Genomic DNA, 11270 nt, shown 5'->3' on the forward strand with positions numbered 1-11270 from the left:
ATAACAAGTATTTAACAATTTCCAGCACCAACCTAATGATATATTAAACATAAAAAAAAAATTTAATATATTGAACATAATAAAAAAAAAAAAATGCAATCCTGCCCAACTTAAAAAAGAAAAGATTACAAGATAAAACACTACATGATGCAGCAAGTACGCAATAATGGACTGGGTTGAATATTGATCACCTACTGTAACTTTATACAATCTGCATAGATACAATTTCAACCATATATGAGGAGTTTTCTAATCAGACCAAAGAATTCCTTCATCCAATTCATGTTCCGCTTCCTCTCCTATACTGAAGAGAGGAGGGGGAGGAAGCAGAAGGGCTTCCGCCAAATTCGTAAATAAGTTGAAGGATTCGAACAAATCCTCCTCCTCCATTGCTACACAGTCACCAACAACTTCTGCTGGTCCACAAATTGATGAAGAATTAGTACAAGAATCCGTTAACCCCGAAAGCTCGGCAGTCGCTGTCATCGAGTCTGAGTTACTTATTGCCGAGAGTTGATGTGAGGAGCAGGTGGCTGCGCGTTCATTACTTACCGGAGAGTTTCTTGGGCTTCCGCTTTCGCTTTTGTTGCTGTGTGCAGAATAAGGCGCGACGGCTGCTTCTGCAGCGGCAGCCTGAATATGGCGCGGAGACAAAGAAATGGGCTGTGGTAAGTAATCAATGAGCTCTGGAAAATTGAGCAACGAATGTTGCTTTCCCTTCAAGTAGAATGCAGCGACGTCGTAAGCTCGAGCAGCCATTTCTGGTGTATCAAAGGAGCCGAGCCAGATTCGGGTTTTCTTTTTGGGTTCCCGGATTTCAGACACCCATTTCCCCCACCTACGACGACGCACGCCTCTGTACTCTGGATATTGCAGTGAAGGGGCGACCTCTTCTTGCGTTAGAATTCTCTTGTTCCCGCCCTTAACCGTTGATGCAGATTTGCTGATTGCTTTTGTGCCTGTTGGCCCCGAAGTGACCATGGCCTCGGGCAGAAAACAGGAATCGTCCATAGAATTTTTCATAGAAAATTAGATGATAGGCTGCTGCAACATAGTGTCATGTGAAGCAATTGGGTGCCTAAGTATGGAATTGAACGAGATATGACACAGTAATCACAGCTGGAATACAAAGGTTGTGATGGCTACTTGTGAACCTCCTCTCAACTTCTCCTGACCGAGTATATTAAATACATTAATTAAAGTGCCACCTACCCTGTGTACGGCAAGTACATTCATCGATTAAATCTCGTGCTCGAATTGCATTTAAACATAATTACTCAAACTGCTTGGGTGCACAATTCTAATGAATATTGGAATTTCAAATTTATCTTACCTGTAAATTGAAAATTGGATTATTGGATGACAGTTATTTATTTTTCATACGAAAAAAAAGAACGTTGTTATCATTTATAAAACAATAGTTTACGTATCTCATGTCTTCTTCTTCGCAAAATCAAAGAGCGAGAACTTATGAAACTGTGAAACTAAAACACACAGAGACTCCGACTTGTTCAAAAAATAATCATCTCTGGATAAAAAGTGGTACCCACTGAATAGAGTCCTGAAATAACAAGATATATCGACAAATACATCTGGCCAGAATCCCAAAGAAATAGAAAGATACCCAAAAATGTGGTGCCTTAGAATTTCACATAGCATAGTAAAACACAAAAAGCTGCATAGTATGATGACCTCCCTCATGTCTATTTCCACTGACCTCTGTAATATGCCCCTGCAAAAACCAGAGTATTTAATCTTTTACCAATGCGTTAACGCACCTTGCTTTTGATAGAGAATTTGTCGTGTCGTTTTGTTCCTGGTAGATGTGAGAGAAAAAAGGAGGACTTGAAAAAATGTTCGAGTCTTATCCATTCAATGTCAGAGATCGGGAGCATCTAGAGCATATCTTTGATTTTCCCATTCAGTGGTCACCTTGGAGTAGCCATAACCATTAATCTCAACAATGTCCAACTATTTTGCAAAGAAGAGGATAACTCACAAAGCCAACATCTCTTGTTTAGTATTGGATCCGCTTCCACTAAACCAGTTGAACTTAAATAACTCCCCAGGACTCATCACAATAAGCATCCCACTTCCACACCTCCTTGATGATCACACCCCATCGAAGAAGCCAATCATAAACGTGTTCCAAACGTCCTTTAAAATAAAACTTAGGTGAGAGATCCTTTCTTTGTAAGGACCCTTCCCCATGAAGTACGCAAGAATCTTAATTCCCAATGGCCTATTATTTGGCCCTCGCTGGTAACAAATTGTAGCATTCCTCATACGCCAAATGCCTCATAGAATGTAGAACGGAAGAGCCCTATATACCTTGTTCTCTTAATACCATTGTGACAGACAGACACCAATAGTGGATTGATTCCATGTTGAATTTATATGCAGTATGTGAAGGACCTCATTCCATACTACAACAACACATCGGCACCATAGAAAGAGATGTGTGACATTTTTTTGGGGAATTTTGACATAGAGCACATCTACCATGCCCCTAGAAGCCTCTTTTGATCAAATTGGTCCATGTGAGAATTTTATCATTGACCACTAACCAACCAAAACATTTTAGCTTCAGAGAGAAATCCCAACTCCACGATTTCTAAAACCAACTTAGAACCACGTCCATCGTATCACCTTGAGTTAGGAATTAATAAACCCCTTTTACCTCTATCTGATCCTTTACCATTCTTCCATTCCATGACAGCCTATCCGCATTGGATGACAAGGAGAAGCTTGCCATCTTTAGGTGAAAAATGTATGTATCCCACTCTTCAACAAAGTCAGCAGATAACCTCATAACAACTGTTGGTTTCCAAGATGTATGTAGAATGCATGTACCTCTGTCATCTAAAATGTCTTTTCAGCTTGTAGAAACCTTTGCAATGAAGGGTTTCTAGAAGATGAAGTGATAGAGTATGAGGACCTCGCATCCCTTTAATCACTTCCATACCAATTTTAGCCAATGACCCTGAGCCAATTTCCCATTTGATATGACCGAATAGCTAATGCTTGGTTTTCATAAGGCTTCTCCAAGACATGGATGTCAGATTGTGCTCCTAGGCCCCCTCCCTAATCCAGTTGATCAAAGTATAATCCTTTAAGTACTTACCTTTGATAAAATGGCTCTATATGCCCCCACCGTTAATTTCCCTCCATAAAGTTTTCAATAACAAAGCCCGATTGAAAGATTCCAAATTTTGTATACTCCATATGCCTTGATTCACTAATATAGACAGAGACTCTAGACTAACAAGGGGAATTTTCCTTTGCTTACTAGTGCTAGCTCATAAAAAATGCACAAAGATAGATTTAATTTTATTGATGACTGTGGAAGGAATTTTAAATATGTACATCCAGTATATGGAAATATTTTGCAACACCGCTTTAATCATAATGAGATGACCACCCAAAGTCAACCACTTAACAGACCACGAACTCACTCTCTTATCAAATTTCAACAACATCCAATCCCAGTCACTGACCTCATAGCAATTTGGCTTAATGAAGAAGCCAAGGTATTTAAAGCCCATATCTAATGGGAGGGAATTAATCTTGAATAGATTGGAAATACCTTTCATCAAATCAGACTCGTGATGTGACGAAATAAGAGTCGATTTCCTCTTATTCATCAAAAGGCACAATACATCACCAAAGTCATTTAAAATATGATAGAACTTCCTCCATTCCTAAATATTACCTTTCCGAGCTAGGAATATGTCATCAACAAACATCAAGTGAGATAGAGAGGAATGCCTTGTAATCCCACATCCAAAAATAATTTCCCTAGACCTAGTTGCTCTAATGCTCTTGCTCAGCGCATCAATTACTAATAAGAACAAAAGAGGAGATAGGGCACAACGTTGTCTTAAGCCTCTAGCTTCCTAGAAGAAACCAATCGGAAAACTGTTAATAATGACTGCAAGATGTGTTGACAAGATGAAGGCCATGATCCAATCTACTGTATGGACCCTTAGTCCAATCTTATGGAGTATCAAACACATAAATTCCCAATCAATGGAATCATAGGCTTTAATGCGATCAATCTTCAGAAGACATGCCTTGAGTTACTTAATCTTTATGGAATGTGCACACTCTTGTGTTATTGGAATAGCTTCATGGATCTGTCTTTGGTCTGGAAAACCAAATTATTCGAATGTGATATGCTTACATAGCATAGGCTTAATTTGATTAGCAATCACTTTATATACCATTTTATACACTGTGTTACAAAGGGAGATAGGGCGATAATCAACAGAAGTAGAAGGATTGTCAATTTTTGAAATAAGTGCGATAAAAGATGAATTTACCAATCTAGGAACCAAGCTTATCCTTCGAGTTTCATCTATAATGTATGTCAAGTCCTCTATCATGATCTCTTGAAAGAAAAGAAGAGTTCCACGAGCCAACCATCTGGACCTAGAATCTTATCCTTAGCCAATTCTTTAATGAAACCCAAAAACTCTTCCTTAGAAATTGGATGCTACAATATAGCTTTGGCCTCCTCATCAATCATATTCAGAAAAATGATTTACAAAACTCATCTGACTGACCACATTGACCCCTTCCATTTCTTTGTAAGTGTTCCTAAAAATCGAACTACTTCCTTTTCAATGTTTGCTTGCTTGGAGTAGGAATTTATAGCTTCATCTAGAATACTCCAAATAACCTTTTTCTGCCTCTTATAAGATGCATGACTATGGAAAATTTGTGTGTTCATGTCTCCCTCTACCACCCACATCACCTTTCTCTTGATGCGCCACCCTTCTACCTATATGGTTAATATCTTATTTTTCCTCTTTTCCAACTCAATTAATCGGTCCTTATTTGATTATGAGAAGTGGCCATATGACATTGGATAATAAAATCTCACACACTCCTTACCCATCTCCTTTTTCATTAAAAACCCATTTCCTAACCACTGACTTTAAAGCAAGTAGCTTGTGACAAAATGCATCCAATTTAGAATTACCAGAACTTGAGGATGTCGATAACCATGACTTGTAAATCAAATCAACCATCTCCCTATCTTTAAGCTAGATAGGATTAAATATAAAGTGAAGACTCCTATAAGAGTCTCCACACCATTCCAAGAAGACTGGGAAATGGTTCGAGATCATAGACGGAAGGATCCATGATTTAAGGTTCTCCAGTCCACTCATGAGACCAACCTGTATGATAAACTTGTTCAACCTTTTGAACATTCCCACTGTGCCAATTCTTCCATTCTTCCAGGTTGACCCTTCCTTCTTTGGCCTGATGTCCGAAAAAATTGCCAGGGTCCTAAGAAAGAAAAGAATAGCAACCTCATTTCTGGTGAATGCGATCCAACATAAGATGAAATTTGTAAAAGACGACCTAGATCACTTCCAGCAAAAAGGCGTTTATAAAGTCAAGTGCTCTTGTGGTAAATGTTACATTGGTGAGACAAAAATATCCTTCAAAATCGGAATCAAAGAGCATGCTGCAGATATCAGGAAAGGGAGAGTCATATCCTTAGCACTTTTGGAACATTCATCCAAGATGAACCATCATGTGTGCCAGAAAGATATGGAAATAATCTCTAGGGAGAACCATTATTACAAAAGAAAGATGCGTGAAGCACTGGAAATCATGAAGCACCCCATCAATTTCAACAAAGACGGTGTGATTGAAGTCAGCATGAGTTGGATACCCCTTCTCATACAAAACAGTATCCCCCAAAGTAGTCCAACTACCCTAAACCCACAACCACCTCTATTCCCTAATAAACATCTATACCCCTAATTAGTTTTAATTTTTAATTTTAATTTTAGAATATCATAAAACAATAATAATAATAATAATAAAATTAAAATATATTAATTATAAATATATTTAATTAATATTAACATATATCAATATATTAAAATTTATATTTGAATACATCAATATAGTTAAATTAAAATTAATTGAATATATTTAATGGATATATAAAAGATTTTAATCAAACTAAACTAAAATAAAATAACTTTCAATTTATAATAACTAAAAGACATATTAGCCCCAACGGATAGTTTAGTTGGTCGAGTTCATGTTGCTATGTACCTTGTTTATCCGGAGGTCACGGGATCAAATCTCTTCCACGCCCTTGGGGTTAGGAACTTGCTAATTTGGTCGACGGGTAGATCCCTTCAGGTTGATCTACCTAGATTTTCCTATGGATATGGTCACTCAGTGTCCATGAACCACCCTTAAAAAAACTAAAAAACATATTAATTTAAATACATTTAATCATTAATTAAATCTATTAACACATTATAGTAGATATTTAGAGATAATAATATATTTAATTCATTAAAGTATTTGAATTAATATAAAATCATTATAATCATAATTTTTAAAATTTAAACAATTTTATAATTAAAAATAAAATAAAATAATAATATAATACTATATCATTACAAATTAAATAATTTAATTAAAGAGCATATTATTTCACCTGCATTAATTTTTCATTTTCTCACTCTCAGCCTATTTTTTTTTTCGCTCCCTATTTATTGCTCCATTTTTCTTATGCTTCTGTCTTGTTATAGACTCAAAATGTTGGCATTCAAAAATGTCTATTGTGGAATTTCCGACATCTCACATTCAAGATCAACCCACAAAATCTGCAAACCCTATTAAGAAATTTTTTTATATATGACCCCAGGAGGTCTCCCTTACATCCACTCCCCAAATCTCATCCTGTCCAATGTGAAATTTAAGTCTCTAGCTATGACAAGAGCACTCCAAATCTCATCCTATCCAATGTAAAATTTAAATCCCTAGCTATGACAAGAACACTAAGGTCCAATATACAAGTATTTGTTTTTCATATTTATTATTTTACATTTTATACAAATTCTTACCTCTTATTTCACCTATTTAGTTTAAGTTAAACCATCAGAAAGACGAGATCAAAGTTAAATATAAAGAGCAACCCCACATATTTTATTTATTTTTCATTTTGTTGTTGAATAGGATAAAATTTAACCATAAATAACAATAATGATAAAAGATGATACTTAGTTATTTGATATGCAAGATTTCACAACAAGCAATCCCTTGGTGCCCAAAATGGAGCAACCACTATAAAAGGTGTCATTCTAAATCTTAGAGGACTTAGAGTGTCTTCCTGTCTTATATAAGATCCTCTATTATGAATCTTAGAGGACTTGAGTCTCTTTCTGTCTTATATAAGATCCACTATTATGTCCTTCCAAGGAAACAAGAGGAAACCCTCTTTGGTTGTAATAATGAATTCTGGTAACTTGGTCATGCTAAGTGTCAAGAGGCTGAAATTAATTGGTAGAGCTTTTACCATCCAGAAAATGCAGTATTTGAGTCCGGAGTCCTTCACCATTCGCATGGATCCAAATTTTCTAGTGTAATTGTTTCAAGTTTTGGAGGTTTTTAGTTCATATTTTCTGGTAAAATTTGCTTAAAATCATACAAGAATTTGTTCCAATGACTAGTTTGATTTGTATTTACAATCCAAGTGTCTCAAGAATTTTCCAGGATGTTGAATCTATTTATGTATTCAAAAACACATTTTTAATCAACAAAAAAGCATAGTGTCACCAAAAATAGTTTAAACCAAAAATTCTAATACTTAAAATAGTCAAATAACACCAATCCAAACTGAACTGAACAAAACAGTTTGATGATCTCACCAAAAACTGTTTCGGGCCAAACATTAAAAAAACTGTTTTGGACCAAAAATTCCAAAACTTGGAATATTCCGATAACACCAATCCAAACTGAACTGAGCAGTTTGTGTTGATGTCGAAGCATAGCACACTAGGAAAGTTAGAAAGTGGTGTTTGGCACTGCAAACTTTTCAACAATGGTCTCCGGTCATATAATGTAATGTTTGTAAAGTACATTATAAACTATCCACCTCAAATACTGTTTCAAAATGATTTTACCTTTTAAAGATTTTTATTAACTTTCGAGCGTATTTAAAAATGTGTAAAAACCTTATAAATGCATAAAAAGCTTATAGGAAACGTCAAATTCCAAGCCTGATTCTAACTAATAATACTGTACTCCGATTTTTGCCTGTTATCACTGAAACTCAAACTTAAATGAATATTGCTGCTTCTTCCTCCACTTACCAATTCGAATGCAATTTCTTTCGTTAAAGTTTCTAATCTTAACGTTCGTTTTATGGAACTGTTTTTCAACTGTTTTATTAGCACTGTTGGGTGTAGAATTTGGAGCTGGACTTGAAATGTAACCAATAGTCAATGAATATGTCAAGAAAGTATTCCTTTTACAATGTCCCTGAGGCAATTTTGTTAGCCCTGTTATTATAATTATCTTGCTTGCATAGTTTAAAGGGGTCGTTGTTAACCTAATTATCTTGTTTGCATAGTTTAAAGGGATTGTTTGTAGAGTGATAATTTTGTTTGGATATTTATTCCTTAAAAGAATTTGGTTTTTTTAAGTAAATATTTGACCAAGAAAGTGTTTGAATTGTTTTTGATGGTGGAAATAGATTCAGCACCATCAAAAACCCATGGATATAGAGGACAACTGTAACCTAATTTTTCACTAAAATTGGCTAAGGAAATTTCTTTGTCAAATACACTTATCCTAAATCATATAAACATTCATCTCCATTTAGCATAGCAATTCCTTTCTATTAGGACTAATTAATATTTTATATACCATCCAATGTAAGACATTTTTAAAGGTGTTACTGACCCTACAAATTTGCCTTGATGACAGATTTCTTGTCCAGTAAAAAACTGATGTTTGAATTATTTTTTTGATGATGAAAATGAATTCAACACAATCAAAAACCACCCAAAATCCTGAAATTTGAGAGCTATAACGCATATTTTCAAAAAAAATTACCTTTAAACTATTTTATAATTTTTTTTTAAACTCCTCTATTTTTAAATTTAATCATATTAATGCTCTGACATATTGATAGCCCACCTGCCCACCTTACCGTCCAACGACGGAGATAGAGAGATTCAAATTCAGAGAACATTACAACAGAAAAGTGCTTTGCCAGCTAATGACCCTCTTACTCATATTCTTACATAACCCTGGCCATTCGCAAAAAGTTTTTTCCCATTGACCAACTTTGCCAGCCTATGATTGTCATCTACTATTTCTATACAGATCTGGCCATGCCTGAAAAGCTTTTACAATTTACCAGCTTTGTTTGCAAGTGCATAATTTTAATATGAAATCATTACCAGTTTCACGATTGACGTTACTCAACTTACGTCATTCAAGTTAGCCAACTTGGTGGGCGTGCGCTAAAGTTAAGCTAAAAAGCCGACTTTTCCCCTGGCACGCTGAATTCAACGGTTGGACTTTACGGATCAGGGATTTTTCTATAGTATTCAAATTCACTTGAAATATTAAAATTAAAATCAAATCGATTTTAATTTACTAAATTCAAAGGAGGAGATTATCGTACGGAGAATTTGACTAGTGGTTCCAAAGCCATGGCGTTGCAATGGAGAAGTGGTACATTTGAAAGATGGAAAAGTGATCCATACCATCGTTATAAATAAAATCGCATCGGTAAAATGATGTAGACAGAGCAACAATCATTCTGATACAAATATTAATGAGTTTTGGTTGATATAACAGTTTGCAAATTTTTTTTTTAATTTGTTGCATGTCATTGGATGGGTGGAATATACAATTGATATAAGAAACTAATAAATAAATTTTGCTTTGAAGACAAAGCTAGAGAATACCGAGAGGGTGTAAGCAAGTTTTATATTGGACATTTAAGACTGCTTGTATATGTAAAGGTTATGGGATGTGAAGAATATATGAATTTAAAAAAATATATAAAAATAAATTTAAAATTTAATATATATATATATATATATATATATATATAAATATAAAGTATATAGATAGAGTTAAGATCTCTAAGTTATGGATTTGTTCTAAAATAAAGAATGGTATATTGATGTGAGGGTAGTTTTTAAAGAAGATAATTTTGAACATTCAAGAGATAATATATAAATTAATAAATGCAATATAAAAGTTATGTTTAGTGACAAGGTAATATCAAAAGATTTTTATAATAATTTAATTAAGAAAACTAATTTAGTGTTTAATAAAAATGATCAACCACAAAAGAACAATTTTTGAGAAAAGCAAGATTGAACAAGTATGTATATTTTTATGAGGATTTTCAGTATTTTTGTATTAGTTTAGTTGAAAATGAGCCTAACTTTGTTGAAGAAGTTGTGGATGGTAATCAAAGACATAATTGGAGGACAACAATAAAGAAGGAGATGAAAGATCTTGAGAAAAACTATACTTGAATATAATTATAGTTGGCACTTAGAAGAAAGGTAACTAGTTATAAATGGGTGTTTAATAAAGAAATTTAGGGATAATGGGATGGTTGAAAGCTGTAAGGTTAATTTGGTAGCTAAAAGATATTTCTAAATGTAGGAATTAGAGTATATTACCAACAAAACATTTTTATAGTGGCCATGACAGACTCTTAGAGGATGCTAAGTTAGCATCAATAACAACATGGAATTTGGAGGTAGAATAGATTGATGTAAAAAGAACATTTTTATATGAAAATGCTAAAGAAGAAACTTATATGTCGCAATGAAAAAAAATTGTTGGGAAGGGAAAGAGAACATGACATACAAGCTAAAGAATTCCTTATATGGACTTAAGTAGACAACAATGGAATAATCTCTATATATCATGATTAAAGGTAACCATTGTATTATTCTTATACCATGTAGATGATAGAGTGACAACAAAAAATCTTGTTAAGGTCACTAAGAAAAAATTATCTATCAAGGAGTTTGATATGAAAACATAGGATATGCTCATTGTATGCTTAATATTGAAGTTGAAAAGGGGCCTTCCAAGTAGAAAAATTTGGTTGAGCCAAATGAGGTTAATTCATGTACTACTTCAATAGTTTGGAATGATACATTGTAACCTAGTGGGGACTCCTCCTTCAATGGGAGTCAAGTTGTCAAAGGACATGTGTCCCAAGACAACCAAAGATGAGGAAGAGAAAGCAAAGCCTAAACCAATTTTTAGGATGTATGGATACTTATATGCCATAATACACACTAGGCAATACATTTTCACAAGCAAATGGAGTGGTAAGTAGGTTCATAACAAATCCTATAAGTAAATATTAGAATATTGTAAAGAGAATCATAAAATATTTATGTGGCACCATGGATTTTGTGATATGTTATGAAGGAAAAAAGGATGTTGAAATAAAAGTTCTATATTTG

At 34.3% G+C, this 11270-nt stretch overlaps 1 protein-coding gene across 1 annotated transcript; it reads right to left on the bottom strand.

Moving 5' to 3' along the window:
• Nucleotides 1-249: 249 nt before the first annotated feature.
• Nucleotides 250-1023, bottom strand: LOC149206653 (dehydration-responsive element-binding protein 1A-like). Its single transcript, XM_089397765.1, has one exon. It carries the CDS (start codon nucleotides 1021-1023, stop codon nucleotides 250-252), a length of 774 nt encoding a protein of 257 aa, XP_089253891.1.
• Nucleotides 1024-11270: the final 10247 nt, after the last annotated feature.

Source organism: Pinus tabuliformis, chromosome 1_2 (assembly GCF_031772625.1).
Source record: "Pinus tabuliformis cultivar Carrire ecotype Pingquan chromosome 1_2, CPIR1, whole genome shotgun sequence".
In the NCBI taxonomy this organism is placed as follows: Eukaryota; Viridiplantae; Streptophyta; class Pinopsida; order Pinales; family Pinaceae; genus Pinus; species Pinus tabuliformis.